Source organism: Canis lupus, chromosome 15 (genome assembly GCF_011100685.1).
Source record: "Canis lupus familiaris isolate Mischka breed German Shepherd chromosome 15, alternate assembly UU_Cfam_GSD_1.0, whole genome shotgun sequence".
NCBI lineage: Eukaryota > Metazoa > Chordata > Mammalia > Carnivora > Canidae > Canis > Canis lupus.
In genome coordinates, this window is record NC_049236.1 from 909614 (window position 1) to 930250 (window position 20637).

The window sequence follows — 20637 nt, forward strand, 5'->3', positions numbered from 1 at the left end:
ATTAAACCACAAATAGTTTATCGCATTTGCCAGAAGTCTCCCCGGGACACATGTTTCATAAGTCTTTGCCAAAGAAGGGTGTGGGGGATACAGTTCCAGTGGAGCAAAGTTTTCCTCTTCTACCAGAATTAAGTTAGCATTAATCTGGAGGTAGATTGTGATTTCAATGTCCGTTGTAGTTCTTGGAGCAATCATTAAGAAAATTGCTCTGAAAAATAGTTACAAACCGATAAAGAAATTAAAATGTTATGCTAGAAAATATCCATTTAACACAAAAGAAGACAGTGAAAAGAAAGTAGTGGAACAAAAAGGACATGAGATATATCAAAAACATATAGGAAAATGCGGACATAAATCACAGGTCTTTGCCAGAGAAGGCCCCTGGGCCTGGCGGGGCACCCCAGAGTCTGGATAGGCTGAGATACTGTTCCGGGCCAGGGTCTTTCTTTTCTTAGACAAGGATTTGATGGAAGGGACAGAGTATAGGCCTTGGAGGCAGACACACCTGGGTTCAAATCCCCACTCTCTCACTTTAATAGCTTTCAAGTGATCTTGATCCCCCCAGAATCTCATTCATTATTATTGTAAAACAGCCCAGATATGACCGTGGCTATTTCGGCCTGTCCCATCGATGCCTCTGGTCATCTAGCACATCTTTCTTTTCTCCAGACTCTCCAAGCAGCCTGCCCAGTAGCACTTTGCTTCCTGGATAAGATCTTCATCCAAGGGAGAGGATATGGAAGTTGAGGACTTGGGAGACAGTTTTGTGTTCCTCACTGTAAGTTAATAAAAATATGTCAGGTGGGGTCAGGTGGCCATGTTGCCCCTTCAGGTCTAGGTAAAATCTGCTGGAACCCCCATTCCATACCAGTGCGTGTTCTGAGCTTCTCCACGGTAGCTATGAAGTCACAGGGCCTTACTGTCACTCCAGGCGCATTCTCCTCTGCACAACCTTCATGCAGCTGTTTTTCCTCTCTTCTGGAACATACCCTGTGCTTCTGGATTCTCACCCCCTAGCCTGGGGTATGGGTCCACTCTTTCAAAGAGATGTGTGATGAAGTTTGGAGGGGTGAGGAGGAGCATCAACCACTCTTCAGCAGATAATTTACAAGAAAATACTGGAAATTCCCTGTTCCTAGGAAGTCTCCCAAGGCCATTTCACTAAACTCTAGCTCCCTCCTCACCATATTCATCAGCCCCTTTCTTCCTTCTTCGTTGCTCCATTCTCTGTCCTCCTACCACCTCTGAGGTTTTGTTCATGCGTCCTTCCTCACTGAATCTATTTATAAACTCATTGTGTAAATTAGAGTGTTTATACTTATTGTTCTTTTTAAAAACGATTTTATTTATTTATTTGAGAGAGAGCGAGAGAGAGCATGTGAGCAAGCATAAGCAGGCGGAGGGGCAGAGGGAGAGGGAGAAGCAGACTCCCCACTAAACAGGGAGTAAGACATAGGACTCGATCCCAGGACTCTGAGATCATGACCTGAGCCGAAGTCAGACACCTAACTAACTGAGCTAACCAGGCACCCCAATTTATTGTTCCTTTTGACTGATTTTCCTCTTGATTATAGGCCATAACCTTCTACTTTTCCATATGTTTAGTAATTTAATCATCAGGTCTTTGCCATAGAAGGGTGTGGGGGATACAGTCTTTCTGCTTTTTGAAAATTTGCATTTAAAGCTATAAATGTTCCTCTAAATACTGCCTTAGTTTATCCTACACAATATGAAAGGCAGCATTTCAATTGTCACTTTGCGTTAAATATTTAATTTTCTATGATCTATGAGTCCATTAGAAATAGGATTCTTAATTTTTAAAAGAAGGTGGTAACCTTAATTCCTTCTTTGTTGCTGACTTTTAGCTTAATTTTATTGAAGTCATAAAATATGCTGTGTACAATTCTGACTTTTAGAACTTTGTTGTGGTTTGCTGTATGGCTCAGGATATGCTCAATATTTGAAAACATTCTGTCTGTGCTAGAGAAGAATAGAATTATTGGGCACATTGCCCTGTGTATGTCTGTTAAGTCGAGCCTGTTCATATTTTCAAATCGTGCATAACCTTGTTGAATTACTTGTTTATTTCTGGGAGAGGCATTTAAAATCTATCCATTATGATTGCGGATGTATCTGTTTCTCTTTGTAGTTCCATCCATTTTTGCTTTATATATTTTGAGGCTTTATTATTATTAGGCAAGTACAAATTCAAACATTAGGCTTTCCTGGTGAATTGAATCTTTATTTTCTGTACTATGAAGTGATTCTTTTATCTCTAGTTAACACTTTTGACCATAGAGTCTGTTTTGGTCTGGTAGTAATGTAGCTACCTCCGTTTCCTTTGGGGCTGGATTGCTTGATACCAGCAAGGCATCCTCATGGTTTCCTTCAGCATTATCTCTGTATCCAATGGGGAGCTTAGAACTACAGTTCCCTCTTTTTTCTTCCATGATTCTGGATTGAATTCAGCCAATCAGGGGCAACTACACAGGAGTTGGAGGCTGGATGAAAAGAAGCAGCCATTAATCTTCTTGAAAATCATCCGGTTGCTTTACCGAAAGCAGATTTTCTGTGAAAGCAGCTTGCTGACCTTTGCTCCTTGGTCTTTATCACCCAGCGATTTCAAAGATCATGTAAGCCTCTAATTCCCTGTATTAAATAAAGCTCCTTACTTAAAAATGTCTAGAGGCTTCTGTTCTCCCAACTGAACCCTTACCGAAACACTTGATATTTCTTCTTGCAATCTTTTACTTTCTAATAATCTATATCCTTATTTTTAGATATATCTCTTGTAAAAATAGAACTAGATATTTTTATATCTGCAATTGTTAAATCATCATTTAGCCATTTACATTTTATTTACATACTAAATTATTTGAGTTTAAATCTATGTTCTTATTTTGTGTCTTCTCTTTGATCTGCATGTTCTATTTTCTTCTTTCTTTTGGATTGATTATACATTTTTCCCATTCTATTTTCTCCTCCTCTCTACTAGCTTGTAGGTTATATACCATGCTTCTAGTCTTTCAGTGGTTACCCCAGAAATTCAAATATTCGTTCCTAACTAATGAGGTCTTGAGCTCTTCAGGATGTATAACCCTCATCCCCAATAATATAAGACCTTTAAAACCTTTTAATTCCATTTACTGCCCTAACTTGTATATTATCACTATTATTTATTTCAAATATGTCTTACATCCACAAATCACAATTATTTTTATTTTATAAAGTCATCATATTCTTTCTTGTTTTTCATACTTTCATCTGGCTCACCTGGGATTTCCATGTGAAGGTGTACTGATGGTGCTTCATTTGAGATTTCCTGTAGTGAGGGTGTGCTGATGGCAAATTCTCAGATTTTCTCTTTCATTAATCTTAAAATGTTTTATTTTGCCCTCATTTTTTTTGACTCTTCAATGAAGATGTATTTCATTTTCATACATGACACAGTGATGCGGGACATAATCTCAGTTCCAATGATCTCTGTGAAATGTGGTTTACTTGACCCAAAAAGGTATAAGAAGGCTAAAGAGAACCAGGAGTTCTGGTGATGCGGTGGGTCCTTCACAGAGTGTCTCTTCTCTTCCCACCAGGTCATCACATCTTCCCTATGCATCTTCAGCAGAACTTGCAGGCTTGGAGCTGAGAAATCATCCTTGAAAGGTCTAGCTAAATTTTTTCTACCAGCAAGTACATGTTCATTGTCACAAATTATATCATTTGTCTATGAACATTAACAAAAATTCACTTTTGAGTACTTGCTCTGTATTCCTGATATATAACATTTTATCACTGCACAGGTATGGAGTGGTGCTGTGTCACTGATCCTCAGATGACCAAGATCAGTAACAAACTGCTCTGCCACCAGAAGCTCCCACTACAGGTGTACAACACGCAAGTGAGGTGTCTCTGTATTCACAATGACACTATAAAGTGTGACATCTCCCAGCAGATCCATAGGGGCATCTGGGTGGCTCAGTTGGTTAAGTGTCTGCCTTTCGCTCAGGTCATGATCCTAGAATCCTGGGATCAGCCTCCCTGCTCAGTGGAAAGTCTGCTTTGCCTCTCGTCCTCCCTCTTCCTTTCCTTCTTTCTCTCCCTCTCTCCCTCCTCCCCTCCTCCTCTCCTTGCTTGTGCTCTCTTCTCTCTTTCAAATGAATAAATCAAATCTTAAAAAAAAAAGAATAACAGGTCATGAAAAACAAATATCTGACAAAGTAAGTACTTCAAAAAAGGATAATGAACATTACTTGAATGACAGACCATGTCATCATTTTGTTTGATAGAAAAGGTATGTCTTTCCTGATATTCATCAATATTGATGGCAACGCAACAGAGATAAATATTTTAATATATTTTAATATGTGCCCACATGAACATACAGTTTCAGTAGTTAACAAATAGTTAAATAAATGCTAGCAGGCTTTAAAAGCATATGGATGTTGCAACCAGGTGATAAACCTAGAATTATATATTATAAAATCATTGTCCATTGCTTGCAAACCTTTGCAAAGATCACAGATCTTCTAGAACATCTTGATGAACAAGGCAGTGACGAAAGACCTCTCCTAGTTTGAAAGTCAAGTCTCACCACAAGAAACAAAAATGTCCATGAAGGATGAGGAAGAGAGCAGCCCAAAGGGAGCACTGGAGTTGCAGTTTATTTTCTTCTGGTTTGAGCAAGCAGTTGGCACCATGCAGGCAGGTGAGGGGGCCGTGGAAGAGGAGAGGGCTTGTGAGGGGAGGAGAGGGAAGGGGAGGGGAACATGTACTCAGACTGGGGCAAGGTGAGTTGGAGGAACTGGTGAGACATTCAGGGACCAGACAAAAAGGTAGGCGACAGGACATACCATCTGACATTATGAGAAGAAGCCTAGGTTCCAGAGAGAAATTTGATTTGATGGGATGAGCACTGGGTGTTATACTACACGTTGGCAAATTGAATTTAAATAAAATACTTTTTTAAAAGAGAGAGAGAGAACTTTGAGAACATCAGGTAGATGGTAACTAATACCAGGGAGAGAGGAGATCGCCCATGGAAGAGAAGAGAGACAAGGAAATGCCCCCAGACTGAAGGATTAATGGAGAAAACCCAGCAGAGGAGGTAGACATAATTTCAGGTTTCTTCAGACTGTTCATGCAAAGAATCCCCTTGTCCCTTTCATCCAGATTCCCCAAATGTTAACATTTTACCACATTTGCTTTATCATTTTTCCTCCCTAGCTATTCACTGTTTTCTGAACCATTGGAAGGTAAGTTGCAGACATGATGCCCCTTCACCCCCCAACACTGAATGTGTATTTTCTAAAAACAAGGACATGCTCTTACATATGCTTGGCAGCACAATCATCAAAATCAGGAATTAACCCTGTTATGATACTATCAGATGATAAAATATGGACCTTATTCATAGTTCACCAACCAATGGTCTTAATGTTCTCTGTAGCAAAAGAAAATCCTGAAGCAGGCAGGGCATCAGTCGCCCTGTGTCTCCAGTGAGAGATGTGTGTTCAGATGTGACACATGTGCTGCTGCTCAGAAGCTCCACCACACATCCCATGAGGAATCCAGCCAAAATTTCCTGACAAATGAGGAGGCCACAGCGCTTTGGGAGAGCTGAAGAGCTGTGATTCCCTGAGGGTACGGTAGATCTGAGGCTGGTGAAAGAGGCAACCCTTGGGAGAGGCCTCTTCCCTGATTTAGGAAATACCTGCAGTGAAAGACACAGGTGCAGGAGAAGCAGTGGAGTGGGTGCCACGGTGACAACCAGGGGTGTCCGCAGCACACAGGCTGGGTGAGTCTCAGGGGGAGACCGTGGGACCCTGGAAAATAGAAGGGGAGCTTCGTAGGCCTATTCCTTGAGGAGAGGAAGTCCCAAGACCCAACCACTTGGAAAGATGTCTGTAGCCAGCTGGTGCCCCTCCAGTGGTGTCTCCACAGGTGGCACAGTTTCTGCCAGAGCCAAAATCAGTCACCACCCTTTCCCATGTACCTCCTGCCCCATCAAATACCCTGAACTACAGTGCAGCTAAAGGGAGTTCTTTTTGAGACAACTAGGGGAATTTGACGTAGAATGGGAAGTAGGTGGTACCAAGGAATTATTGTTATTTTTTTTAGATGTGGTAAATGCATAAGGAAGGGTCTTCTCTTAAAAAAAGAGATACATGCTAGGGCTCAGTCAGTGAAGTGTCTGACTCTTGATCTCAGTTCAGGTCTTGACCTCAGGGTTGTGAGTTGAAGCCCCACATTGGGCTCCATGCTGGGTGTTTTCTGTGCTTTTGTGTCCTTTGAAGATTCTCACATCAAATAAAAAGAATAAAAAGAAACATAGGTCACATTCCCCGATGTTTAGGTCAAAGGACACATGAGGGGTAGGACAGTGGCATCCCCCAAATCATCCCTGGCAGCAACAATCAGGGATTACCCTGCCAATCTCTTGACTCAGGCTGGGTTCCCTGACCGTCACAAATTGGGGAACAGCCCTAGTTCAAGGGTCTCCGGCCTGGTGCCGACCATAATAAGGTGCTAAAGGTCTTATCCCTGTTTCTCCCAGCACAGCCTGTGAAGTATCAGGCAAATACAGGTCCCTGTGGCTCAGCCGGACCTGGGAGCATTCTTTTTTTTTTTTTTTTTTTTTTTTTAATATTTTATTTATTCATGAGACAGAGAGAGAGGCAGTGACACAGGCAGAGGGAGAAGCAGGGTCCCTGTAGGGAGCCCGATGCGGGACTTGATCCCAGGACCCCAGCATCATACCTGGAGTCGAAAGCAGGTGCTCAACCCTGAGCCACCCCCAGGTGTCCCCGGGGTGCCTTCTTCAGGTGGTCGCACAGATTCCTTCAGTCCCCTGGGGCCCTGACTGCACCACATGACCCTTGTTAAAGGCTTTCAGCTCTCACTTGCTCCTTGAATCTTAATTCAAATGTCAGTGCAAGAGAGCTCACGGAGCAGGCCCGTGACATGCTCAAACCATCTGCATTAGTATTTTCCTCCATCATCTTGACAGTTGAGAGTTGGCAATATTACAATTCAGACGGCACTCCGCGTTTGAAAGGAAAATTATGGTTTTTCAGGATGCAGCTGGTGTGCAAGTGAATAGGATGAAGTTTTTGTGAAGCTTTTCCCTCGTTTTGTGATATGAAGATAATAAAATGTAGCTTCAGCGCGTGGCTCTTACTTAAAAAGAACCACCAAAAGGCACGGAGTGTGGGGAACAGAGGCAAACCAAGCATTTTGTCCCACAGTCCTCATTTTAATAAAAAAGCGAAGACAGCAAAAACAATCAGTTATAAACGATTTCTTCCCTGTTGGGGGACTTAACATTGTTATTGCTGAAGACACCACGTGGCAAGGAGCTCTCTCCGGGCCCAGGTAAGATAAATTCCTTGCAGCACATTTGCACTTTGCCAGTGGGGCAGGAGAAACCACCCTTCACTCTGCTGGAGGGAACTGGGCTAAGGTACAGCCTGCAGGGAGCCAGAACTCTCCGATGTCTCCAGAAGTTTCGGAGCGAAGTAAACAAGATTTCTCACGCGTGGCAAACAGAGGCAAGACAAAACAAGCAGAGGAGCAGCGTTCTCAAGCATCTTTCTTGGTCAGCTCGGCGCACTACACCAGGGCACCTGCTGCAAGGAGGACCTCACACAGGCCAAGCCCCTGGGAACCAGCTCCTTCAGTGCTCGTGTGGCTCAATTTCTTCCTCGGTCACCAAGTAGCAGGTGTGTGCTGATGCCTGTTTCACCACCAGCCCTCCAGGGGTAACAGCCTGCCATGTGGCATCTGCCCATTGCTGGCAGGTAGCTACCCCACCGTGGCCGATTTCAAGTGGCCAGGGTCACGGCACGGTGGCGCTTGCAGAGCCGCACAGCAGCCCGCCGCTCATCGTAGGGGTCTCCACCGTGAGGAAATGACAGCACAAGCTCAACAGCATCGAGCAGAGGAAAACGTAGTCAAAAAATCAGGAAGTGATGACATTTGAGTATTTATTACCCATGTTTTTAATACACTTGATTTCTGTGTGATACACTTTAGTCGTAGGCTTATATCTTTTAATTTTTGATGATGGCTGTGTTTAAAAAAAAAAAAAAAAAAAACACCAGCTCACTGAATTCCTGAAAATGCTAACAATCCAGTCTCATGGGCCAGGACGAGCTGGCTCCAGGACACCACTGGCACTCCGGAGACTTCCCCGGTGGGATGAAAACACTCCAGCCACCTGCCTAATCCTGTCTTCAGAGACCTCTGTTAGTTCCGCAGAGGGATGGAGAGCCCCGGCTCCCCCTTAGAGGAGATGAGCATTCTTTCTAGATGGGAGATTCTGGGCGCCCCACTCCACAGGCACAGGACGGCAGGATAGTAGCCACTTTCCGGGCTCCTTGCATCTGATCTCAGGGCTGTCATCGCTGCCAAGCCCAGATGGTGCTGTTGGGCTATTGGAGTTCCCCGCGCAGCCCTGGCCTTCTGCACCCCCTCACCCTCTGTGTGACAGATTTAATTCAAGTCCCTGGCATCTCCTCCTTCCATTTGATGCAAAGCCAGCAGACCTAATACAGGAAAAGTCGAAGAAACCAGGTGCTAAATCATCCAAGGGCAGGCCGCTTGCCAGCTTTCCAGACTCCCCGTTGTCCAAGGCAGGCTTTCCTTCAAACACAAGTACATGAAGCCAAATGCACCACCTAGATCCTACACTCTAGCATCATAGAATCTCCAGGACGGATGGAACCTGCCCATCGTTAAATAGCTGCCAGGCCTCCTCGCCCTCCTCCCTCCCCAGCTGTAGAGCTGCTGTGTGCTCGCTCTCATCCCTTGGCCCTGAGCCCTGATCGCAGGCAGGAGCCGCCCGTGACTGCTGACAGTGGGAACGAAGCTGCTGAAAGCTAGGCATGTGGTTAAGTGCTTCACATTCGCGATCGTGTTTATCACATTTATGGGTAGAGAAACGAAGGTTTGGCCAGATTAAGTGACTCTCCCAAGGTCACACAAGCCATAGGTTATGTGGTCAGGATTTGCACCCGGGATCTCAAGCTCAAACTGGCATTATTGACCTTAGCCCATGTTGCCTTCCACTGAGAGTGAAGCCCCTGACAGTGGGGCCTCTGGTTGCTGTGATGCCTGGTTAGCGTAGAGCGAGTGGAAAATGTACCACCCTAAGCGGTGACACTGCAGTTCCTCTTGAGGAAGGAGCCGTTTTTGCTTTTTTTGCTTAAGAAAATGCCTTCAATAAGCCACCCATTGGAGAAGGGGAACTCTCCAAGGTAAGGGTATTGGCAGAAATCAAATTAAGAAAAGGACTGGCCTCACTGCTGTCCAAGAGCACTTAAGTGGATTTGGTTTGCCCCAAGCAGAGAGACAGGTACTTGTGGGGTAGAAGGTGATGGGCTCCTTGGTGATGTATCCAAAGAACCCTTTATGGAGGGGCGGGTATCGTGTCTGCATTGCTGTAACCTCTTGCTTCCTCTCAGGTCACTGGAACACACATGCACATACATATGCTGGCACGTTTGAATTTTGTTGTGTGCAGAAATAGGAGAGGGAACTGAGCTTCATGTCATTGATGTACGGCAGGGAGGAGACCCCATCATTGCCTAAAACGAGGTAGCAGAAGTCTGGAGTCAGCTGGGACTGCCAAAATGTCAGCACCTTAGAGAGCAGACATCCAAAGGCCCAGTTATATCAGATGTGCCTGGATCCCAGGGGGTACGTGGGCCTCAGCTGACCTATGGGCTACAAGAGGGAAGAATCTGGCCTCGTGGCTGGGCTGCAGGTGAATGCACCGTGGGTTTGAAGGGGAAGGAGACTTTTGACTTTGTGGCCGATTGCAACTGGAACGTGTGCATCCATCAGGATCCCCGGCAGGAGTGCCCGATGGGAGAATTTTGGGACCTCCAAGCCGTTGACCTCCACAGAGGCCCACAAAGGCCTCCACACATCCAAGACATTCCGCAGCGGGGAAACGTCAGCTAAGTTGGGGCCCAGGGAGCCTTCGGCCAGCTCAGCAGGGCCTTTCCCTCTCTCATCCATCACTGACAGCGTGAGGTGGGGCTGAATGGGTCTTGGTGGGTCTGAAGGCACAGGCCACATGCCAGCTTGCACCCTAGAAAACCTCATATATGCCTCTAGGACTTATTCAAAGCCATCCAAGAGATAAACCCTTCAGAGCTGGCCCATCAACACCATGTTGATTGAGAGCAGAGGCCCAGCAGGACAAAGGGCAGAGGGGGAGTCCAGGGTGACAGCAAGTGCTAAGCCCCAGGGGAGAACAGAGCCACCTCTGGCAGTGTGCTGAGCCAGAATGGGGAATGGGCCTGCCCGCGTCCCCACCCTGGCGCTGACTAGCTACGTGCTCTTGGCTCCTGGGATTCAGATCCTCCATCTATAAAATGGGGGGGCTGAACTGGTGTCGGGAGCGTGGTTATTCCTGGGTCCACTTGACGGGTGACATCCTCAGTCTTGCCTCGGAGGCACGGTGAGCATGAAATGGCACAGCGAGACTACCAAATGGGGTTGGGATGCCAGCACGGCCCAGGAGACGGCCACACGCTGGCATGGGAACCACACCTGGAGAAGGGAACTGAGAAGCTTGAAGGAACAAAGTGGTCGGACTCGAGGGAGTGTTCTAGAAGGGAGGGCTGCAGGGTCTGGCCATACACTGGGAATGGCAGCATAATATAGTTTTAAGGAAGGATTCCGACAACATTTTCCCGAGATGGGGAGGTCTTCCAGATGGAAGCATTTTGAAGTCACAATCTGACCTTGAGTCTCAGAGAAAGTCAAAAACAGCACGCGGCTTGGCCTAATGGCTGTAGCAGCAGATGGGAGGATGCTAAGTCCAGAGACAAGATGACTGTCGTCAGGGCTCGTCCCCAAACATCTGCAGTCTGACAGCAAACAGAAGTCTCACCTGCAGATGCAAAGGAAAGTACGGAAGCTGAGGTGTCCCGTTCTAATGGCTTCGGATTCACTCGGACACGGCCCCTCAGACCCACCTCGGAGAAGGTGGGTGCCCAAGGCTCACCTGCAGGTGCTATTCTGCAGCAGTGCCTGCTGTTACTTGGGGGATCCTGGACCCACCTCCCCCAAACCGCTTCCGTCTCCCTGGGACTTGCATCAAGACCAGCGTTCCTCAGGACTTGAGCAAGTGCCGAGGCAATGTCTCTCCCACTTCCCCAAGGTCAATGAGAATCCGTGTAATTCATTTTCTTTATACAAAACAGTTTCCGAAACCCCTACCTCTAATGAATGCATGTGCATGATTCTTTCACTGAAACAACCCACGGAAGAGCCATTTCTTCTTCCTTCCGCCTGGAATCCCAAATGATCCCAATTTCTTATTTCTCCCCCCGCAATGTCACAAAACCATCCAAGACCTTTCTCCTTCCCTTTCCTCCTCGCCCCATCCCCAGGCGTCACGGAATCCCCTCGTAGCTGGGAGCAATGAGTCTGGAACGGTGATAGTAAGAGCTTATGATCCACTCACACCATTTTATCAGATGTTACAGCCCCGAAGCCCCAAGCCCACATTCTTGCAAGCCCCCACCCCCCAGCAATCAGATACCATGAAGACGTTTTTCCCAAGTGCAGAATCGTATATATTCTGAGTGACGGAGCTATTGGCATTCAAGTTTTGACCAGTTTCAAGATGCTACTATCAGATAATGGGAAGACCTTATACAGACACTGCAATTTATGTTACAGAAGGAAGACTGTTGATATAGGAGAGTCAAGAGTTCCAGGTTAGATACGATCCATCCAGAACGCTGTGCGAATACACGAGAGCCTTAATCCTTTCAGGTGGTAAGGCCTCTGAGAAGCTGCATCCTTTCTCATGGTCTAGTGTGCTAATGCCAAGAATCCATGGCCTTTTTCTTGACTCCCTCAGAGGAGGGACAATGAGAAACTTCTAAAGCCAGATGCGGGAGGTATTCTTTTACCACCTCCCACATGATGCACAGTCTCATTAATTAACTCACTTCAACCTCAAAGCAGCCTCAAGAGGTAAAGGGGCGTCTCCCCTATTGGAAGAATGGAAAAATGGGAGGCAGAGTCCACCTGCCTGTACAAGGTGAGTCAGCTCTTTAAGGGGAGAGCCAGGACCAGGATGTGGCTCTGTGGCCACATCTGTGGCTCCTTCCAGCAGCCTGGCGGGCGGCCGTAACAAGTGTGGCCCAGACCCACGACCAAGGCTCCCAGGGCCCATGGCCAGTGTGGGAAATCCGGGGAGGAAGCTGTGATCCAGGTGCGATCTAGCTTTCTCTGCTTCCAGGCAGGGGCTAGATCTCAAGCAATGGTGCCAAGGACTACAGATGTCACTAGCAGCTGGAAGCACCCTCCAGCTGCTCTGCTCAGGGTGGGGCCTGCTAGCGTCCTTTTAGATAAAGTGGGAGAGACTGGGCTTACAGCGAACAGTGGGAATGAGCGAATGCAGCTTCCAGAGGGTCACCACTTGGTTCAGATGTTTACGTAGAAAGCATCTGGACAATTCCAACAAGAACAGACCTTGAACTATCCTTCTGAACCCACCCTGAGTGGTAAAGATAAGGTAAATGTCTTAACCTGTCTAAAGGTGAAGTATTTATCATTTGTCAACTGTACAAGACACGTTACTAGAGTTACAATTGAGTGGCATGCAACCTAGGCTGGACTGCATTTAAACTACAACTGTGTAGTGCGGTATCTCCATTACATGGAGCCAAACGCTTTTCAACTGCGCGTTACTTGGTGAGATGTGCTTTTAGCCACAATATTTTAAAAGCCAATTTCTATTTAAATGTGTTGTGAAAAAAAATGTACTAGTTTTGACTTTGTACACATTTTACATGTACAGCAGAGTAAGTACAGGGATTTATACACCCAGATGGGTGTTGCTGCCTTCACACTAGTCACCTTGGGAAGATGTATGTGTAGTCCAGTTAAGCTAACCTTAACTCAGACTATTTCTAGAGCCTTCCTTGGAAACTGTCCACTTGAAAGCTTGCTTCCTCATTGTTGTCCTTTATGGGTAGACTGGTGTTTTGAGGGATGATTTTTTTTTTTCTTTTTTGGAACAGTCAAAGAGCATTAGAAGGTAAGTCTGATTAAGAAAATGGGTGATGGAGCTTGGAACTACCTCTGGGAAGGGTAGTGTGAAAAAATGAAGTCTGACTATAAGGCTGTGAGGCATCTTTCCTTGCAGGGCTTCAGAGATAATCCCAAAGACGACTTCCACCCATTCTTGGCACGTGCAACATCACAGCTCAAGAGTATGGTCTCCCAAGGAAACAACACAGATTATGGTAACTCTTGAGTGCTTATGTTTTAGTGTATTTGGTTAAAAAGGGAGCCTTGCTCACTCTCATCATACTTCATTAAGTAGAAATGGAAAACCCACCTCCGCGATTTCTCCCAAGGGAAAGATCATCATGTGCTGCTTCAAGAGTTAAAGTGAAAAGCACTTGGTGTCCTGTCCACACTATCCAACCCCCCTCCTCCCCTAAAATGTGCAATGAATAATTCCTGAGTCTCCCCAGTTTGGAAAAGTGGGTAAGGACCGGTCTCTGGGACCTGGCTAGGACTAGAATGTCAAGGGGATTAGAGTGTGTTTCCAATGGCTCTATCTACCCAACAGGCCCACAACACCAATGCATACAAGAGAACCTCCTACAGCTAAGCAGTACACAAAGTTTTAGGAGAGAAAGGGGGAAATGATTATCTTCCAGTAAGCTTTCTATGATAAAAACCCACCGGCTGCTGGATGACAAATGAACAGAGTCCATTGACAAGAAAGTTCATGGCGTTCAATTCTAGTGCACGCAGAAGAAAGAAAGTGTGTGGCCACTAGCTCGTTGAAGTGCATTTCCAGCTGAGGCCAAAGGCAGCAAAGGTGCAAGAGGCTGCTGGGGCTGGCATTAGTTGAAGCAGGGTCTATAAATTCGGAGTGGCAAAGCAATTTGTAGAAAGCCCCAGTTACACAGCAGGTACCTGCCAACCAGTGAAGTCAAGTAACGCTCAATCTCAAACTTTCTACAAAGTGCTTCGTCGAAAATGCTAATGAGGAAGCTCCCTAAAACACCATATCCTGAGTGTCAGAGAAATATGGCCAAGATGGTGATCGACGGGGAGCAGAGACTGAACTGTGTATTCTTCAAGCATCACACACACACACACACACTTAACGAAGGGCACGTAACTGCAGTCACATTCCATCTCTTCTGCACCGGCCTCCATCCGGTGGTGGCCTCCGAGGACAGTACTTCCGGGAGCCCTTCCGAGTCCACGGGCTCTGCTGATAGCAGCCAGAAGCAGCGACAGAGTCAGCGCCTTAAAAGTCAGCCGTGGTATCCAAGTGCTTGCGGCAGACACCGATCGGTCTCAAGTTGATCAGTCGGGATGTTGCTCGTGGTGAGTGTTTTTATTTCAGTCTTTGTAAAAACCACAAAGCTAAGCCGTTTGCTTAAATCACTGTTAGAAAGAATGCGGAGTGCCCAGATGGGATTTCTTAGTTCCTGTGCAAATGAAATCACGTTAGTCCAGATTTTATTCACTCAAAACTATAGGGAAGCAGTAGGATTTGGTTTAAATGCTGCCAAAAAGCAGGAATTCACTTAAGTTTTAATTCTGAAGCAATCCTGTTGTTAATGTTGTAGCCGGGGTCGGGCAGCATGGGGGGCGAGGCCCCCGTGGTGCTCACTGAGGAATCCCGGATCTCTCCCAGTTCAGGCTCACTCTCACTAGAGGTAGACCCATTGTTGATGGCATAGACGCTCTCTGCGACTCCCTGAGCTGAAGCGCAGCCATCTGGCTCTTTCTTCTCCCTGGGACTGGACAGTCCTGGGAGCACAGCCATCTTGCCAGTCTGCCTATTGGGCAGCAAGGACATGGTGTAGTCCGCGATGATGCCACCCACGTCTAAATTACACGCCTGGTCGAAGGCTAGGAAGCCGACGTTGGCGTTTGCCTCGCACACCACAAAGGAGCCGTCGTCCATAATGAGCAGATCGATGCCGCAGAAGTCCATGCCCAGGATGTTAGATACCTGAATAGCCAACTGCTTGCCTTGTTCTGTCAGTGGGCACATGACGCCCACACCACCTGCGGGGAAAGCACAGCGACATAATGGTGACATCAGACACTAGGGCCACGCTGACCCTTCAGAGAAGAGATGGGGGCGGGGAGTGCTGAGGAGAGGCAGGGAGATGGGCATTCTTAGTACCCACAGAAGATCCGCTTGGAAATCAGGATGCCCTTTGGGAAAACAATAGGGTCACTGCTTATCTAGTTTTAAAAATGTTTATTTCCTCTGACCTACTACTAAGGAAATAGTCTTACGTAATGGAAAAAAAAGCTGTATGCACAAAGATGGTGATGGCAGAGGTACTTAAAATCCTGGAGGGGAGCCTGGGTGTCTCAGTCGGCAAGCGGCTGCCTTCAGCTTGGGTTCACGATCCTGGAGACCCCGGATCTGCTCAGCGGGGAGTCTGCTTCTCCCTCTCCCTCTGCTCCTCCCCCTGCTTATGCTCACACTGTCTCTCTGGGCCTCTCTCTCAGATGAATGAATAAAATCTTAAAAAAATAACATAAAATACTGGAAAATAAAAATCCTGGGATATAGCAGGCACTCACTAAATATTTGTTGGTGAGTAAATGAGAAACTAGAAACCTCTCACAATAGAGGGAAGCAGCATATTTTATAATCATGAATAATAATGCCCATTGAGAGTTTGTTATCCCACGGAAAAATACTTGGAAGGATTAAAGACTGCAGCATGACCACAACCGTGCCAAAAGACATTGCCAGAAAGAACAATACAGAAATGTTAACAATGCCTGTCTTTAACGGATGGGATTAATGATAAATATCTTTTTTATTGCACTTTGCCGTATTTTCCAAATTTTCTACATGAGAATGCATTCCTCTTGTACAGAAAAAGGCAAAATTAACATTATGTTGGGGCGCCTGAGTGAACCAGTCAGTTAAGCATCTGACTCTTGATTTTGGCTCAGGTCATGACCTCAGGGCCGTGGGACCCAGACCCACATCAGGCTCCACGCTCAGCATGGAGTCTGCTAGGGATTCTCTGTCTCCCTGTGCCCCTCCCTCCACCTCCAAAATAAATTTTAAAATCCTTTTTTAAAAAATTAATATTATATTTTAGGAAGAGGGAGATGGATAGGCTTGTGAGACAAAATCCCATACCAAAGATAGTCTGACTGTCCTTACCTACTACGAAGCTAAGACCTCAGGTTTAACAGTCTCCATGGAAAGACTTAGGACCTGTATTCTCAGGTCCAAGGATTCATGCCTTTTCCTTAACGCCATCCCTTCTCCACCTGCTAGAATGTATAAGGAAAAGGCTATAAAAGAGTTTTAGACTAGCTCACCAAGGAAAGCAACATGGGCAAATGGCAGAACCATCTGGTTCCTACCTACTTAAAGAATGCATCTTGTAAGGTGACTACAAAAGACAACATAATACACAAGGTTCAACATGGTGGCACCACACACACGCTAATGAGATGAGACCGTGTCTTGAGTACTTAGCACTGTGTCAACCTGAGCCTGGCATCTGCCCCCATCACAACACTCCATCAAGTGTCCTGCAACGATCTGCTTTCAGGTCTTCTCCTTTGTAGGGCCGTGAGCCTCTCTCATTAATTACACACGCTCTTGTAGAGTCTGCTCCTGCCAACTGCTTAACCAGTATTAATAAAGGAAGAGCTGAATTGGTCTCTCAGTCTCTTTATTAGTCACTAGCCTTGGTATACTCACGGGGTCATTTAGGATATAACCGTGGGCACTTTTTTTTTTTTTTTCAGATTAGCAACATACACATTCATTCGATGAGGGTGACAATAGCTTTTTGTGATGGGGACAATAATTTATCTCTCTCCTGAAACATCTCCATCCACCATAACAGAAAACAAGATTAACAATAGGTTCGTGGGATGGTGTTATGCATTTGATCCAAACATGAACTGCAGCTTTCTAATAATATCATACATATAGGAAAAACCCAATCTTCAATTACAACGTAAACACGAAATACACTCTGCCTTCTGCATTGCCTTAGTGTCGACTCTCATTATTTCTTGCCTCGACAGTTGTAAAAATCTTCTAAGCTCCTCTCCTTGCCTCCTGCCTTCAATCCCTCCTTTACCCACGTGTCAGTTTTTCTCAAGCCCGGGTCTACATGTCACTGCCTAGTTTAAACCTGACTGCTGAGTCCCAACGCCTACCAGACAAGGCTCCCTCTCAGCGTCCCGATGCCCAGGCCTGACCTGTGTCACAGCACCGTCTGTGACACTGACCCATCTGTCCTTTTCCCGGGCTGCTTGCTGTGACAGGACAGGGCTTGTTTCTAATCCTTATCTGTGATCCTGGTGTGCAGCGGAGGACCTGACAAGATAGGAGGGATCGATCCACATTTACTGAATGGGTGCAAACAACCTAATGAAAAAATTGACCGTGAGCTTGTCTACCTTACCGAGAGAGCAGTTGCTCTGCATCCGTCCATCTGTGGAGCAGCGAAGCATTGAGCCTATCACCCGGCCCCCTACCACCACCACCCGGATATCTTTGCCATGTGACTCCTTCACATATTTCTGGAACAGGTAGGGCACATCATGGCGGATCAGATGGCAGATGTCTGAGAGGTGATGTTTATCTCTTGCGAGAAAAACAGCTTTTCCTGAAGAAGAAAGACAGAGCAAGAGGAGTGGTTAGAGAAGCCTCTGCCCTCCCATCTCCCTGTCCCTACCGCTGTCGTTTCTTTCTGAACTTGCCTTACCTGAGCCCCTTCCCTTTCTCTGACCAGACTCTCGCTTCTTCTCAAATGGCCGCCAAACTTTCTCTTGGCTTTCCTCAGCTCCCTCTCCCTCTACCACAACTCTTCTTTCAGGATGGAATAATAATGTGTTCCAGAAACACACAGAAGAGGCCAAGATAAAATCTTAAGGCTCTAGTCAATTCAGTTCCAAAAGCAGTTAGCATCTCCTCTCACCCCAGGATTAGGCTGAGTCTAATCTCCAGCCCACTTTGTGAAGGCCCCAAAGCTCACAGTGGGTCGAGGTACAAAGCTGAACCTCAATCCATAATTAATGGAACACACTGTAGAGGAATTCCAAGTCTAGGCAGAGAGAGACCCCCAAAAGGTAAGCACAACACAGCAGGATATGGCATTAAGAGAGGTCTATGGACAAGGTCTGGGAGTCCAAAGAGGGAGCCTCTGACAGACTCCCTCCTCCTTCTAAACATGAGAAACTTATTATCTGGCTGTACCTGTTTAACTCTAAAAAAGGAATGACCTATACACTTCTATCTAGGGAAAGCATTTCTTCTTGACTCCAAATCCTTTATTTTCTGCCTGAATCATCAGTGCTTTTATAATCACTTGGCATCTCCCTTTCCATTTACATATTAGCTGACAGATCTGAGTGGGAGTTCCTGATAGGTTTGCTCTACAAATCTGACATGAGCACACTCAGCCTGAGCCTTCCTGTTCACAAATATGGAACAAAGAGATGGTTTTCCTAAAATTTGTGTCACCACATTAAAAGGAGTGGGAAAAAAATAATAATAAAAAAAAGGAGTGGGATCTTTCTGAAGTCTTAACAAAAAGAGTGATGGGTATCAGCCCCCTGGGGCATAGAAGACTGAGAAGTATCCTCCAACACATGTCTCTGCCACTGGACATTTGGCACCAGGAGACCTGGCGTCTGACCACAGATGGCTGGGATTCAATTATAGGCACTAGGGGTTCTCTGGGCATTAGGTAGGATTTTCAGTAGAGATGGGGGCTAGATATAGGGGCTTGGTTCCTGGGTTCCTGGCAGGTTCTAATATAGGACTTAGTCTAAAATTACTAAAGGAGCTACAGTTTTCAGGAACAGAGGAAAAGGGGGGAGGGGTGGGAAAGAGGACTTAGATTAATCATCTCTCATGTGCCAAATAGATTGATTTCTTATCATTTCATTTACACCTCATATTAGCCCTATGAAGCCATTAGGACAGGATGGTTATTTTTATTTTACAGTACAGGGAAATAAAGGTCTACAAGATTAGTAACTTTCTCAAGGGCACAGCCCGTACCCTTGCACTGTCTTCTTTAGATTTATTTCTATAGGCCAGAGTATAACTGCCGCTATAATTTGTTTACTCCCAATCCATTTTCCCTAAGATACTATGTGTGACACCAGCAACGAACAACCTGAAAACGAAATTAAGAACACAATTCCATTTACCAGAGCATCAAAAGGAACAAAAAAGTTAAGGAATAAATTTAACCAAAGAAGTATAAGACTTATCACTGAAAGCTACAAGACATTTTTGAGCGAAATTAAAGATCTCAGTAAATGGAAAGATACCCCATGTTCAGGGACCGGAGGACTTCATATTGTTAAGATAGCAACACTCCTCCAGCTGACCTACAGATTCAATACAGATCCCACCAAAAGTCTAACTTCCTTTTTTTTCTTTTTTTCTTTCTTTTTTTTTTTTTTTTTTTTTTGCATAAGTTGACAAGCTGATCCTAAAATTCGTATGGAAAGGCAAGGATGGGCAGCCCGGTGGCTCAGCGGTTTAGTGCCACCTTCAGCCAAGGGTGTGATCCTGGAGACCTAGGATCAAGTCCCACGTCGGGCTCCCAGCATGGAGCCTGCTTCTCCCTCTGCCTGTGTCTCTGCCTCTCTCTCTCCCTCTCTGTGTGTCTCACATTAAAAAAAAAAAAAAAAAAAAAGAAAGAAAAGGCAAGGATGCCAAATATCCAACACAATCTTCAAAGAAAGAAAAAAAGGACAAAGTTGGAGCACAACTTCCCAACTTCAAAACTTATTACAACGTTACAGTAATGAAGAGAGTGTGTCCTGGCATAAGATGAGAGACGTACAGACCAATGCAATAGAACCGAGAGCCCAGAATAAACCCTCATATAGACAGGTGATTTTTGACAAGAGTTACAAAAACATCCAATGAAGGAAAGAATAGTCTTCAACAGATAATACTGGGAAAACAAGATAGCCACATGCAAAAGAAGGAAGCTGGACTCCTTCATCACACCATATACAAAAATCAGCTCAAAATGGATCAAAGACTCAAAGGTAGGAGCTAAAACTATAAAACTCTTAGAAGGAAACACAGGTGTCAATCTGTGTGACCTTGGATGAGGCAGCCACAAAATGACATCTAAAAGCACAAGCCACCAAAGGAAAGAAAAATAGATGAATTGAACTCCATCAAAATCAAAACCTTCTGTACATCCAAGGATACTATCAAGAAAGTGAAAAGACAAACTTTTCCCCACAGGGTGGGGAAAAAAACATGTTCACATTATGTTTGTATGTTGTGAACTCTTAAAAACTCAGCAATAAAAAGGGGCACTTGGGTGGTGCAGTTGGTTGAGCATCCAACGCTTCTTGGTTTTGGCTCATATCGTGATCTCAGGGTTGTGAGATCAAGCTCTTCAGCAGGCTCTGCCCTCAGCATGGAGTCTGCTTAGGATTCTCTCTCCCCCTCCTCCCGCAAAACAAATAAATAAATCTTTAAAAAGAAAAAAAAAACCCTCAGCAATAAAAAAGACCAATAATCCAACTGAAAAGTGGGCAAAGGATTTGAATAGACAGTTGTCCAAAGATCTACAAATGTCCAATAAGCACAGGAAAAGATGC

General features: G+C 45.5%; 1 protein-coding gene across 2 annotated transcripts in view; it reads right to left on the reverse strand.

The window, feature by feature from the left end:
- Positions 1–11564: 11564 nt before the first annotated feature.
- The window catches only part of RIMKLA (ribosomal modification protein rimK like family member A), a 35275-nt gene continuing 26202 nt past the window's right edge, over positions 11565–20637 (reverse strand). For both annotated transcript variants that reach the window (XM_038557688.1, XM_038557689.1), the window contains exons 4-5: positions 17460–17663; positions 11565–15066 (exon numbers count right to left, since the gene is read on the reverse strand). In XM_038557688.1, the coding sequence (XP_038413616.1) occupies positions 14576–15066; positions 17460–17663 (695 nt within the window). In that variant the 3' untranslated portion in view covers positions 11565–14575. The remainder of the gene's footprint in view (positions 15067–17459; positions 17664–20637) is intronic.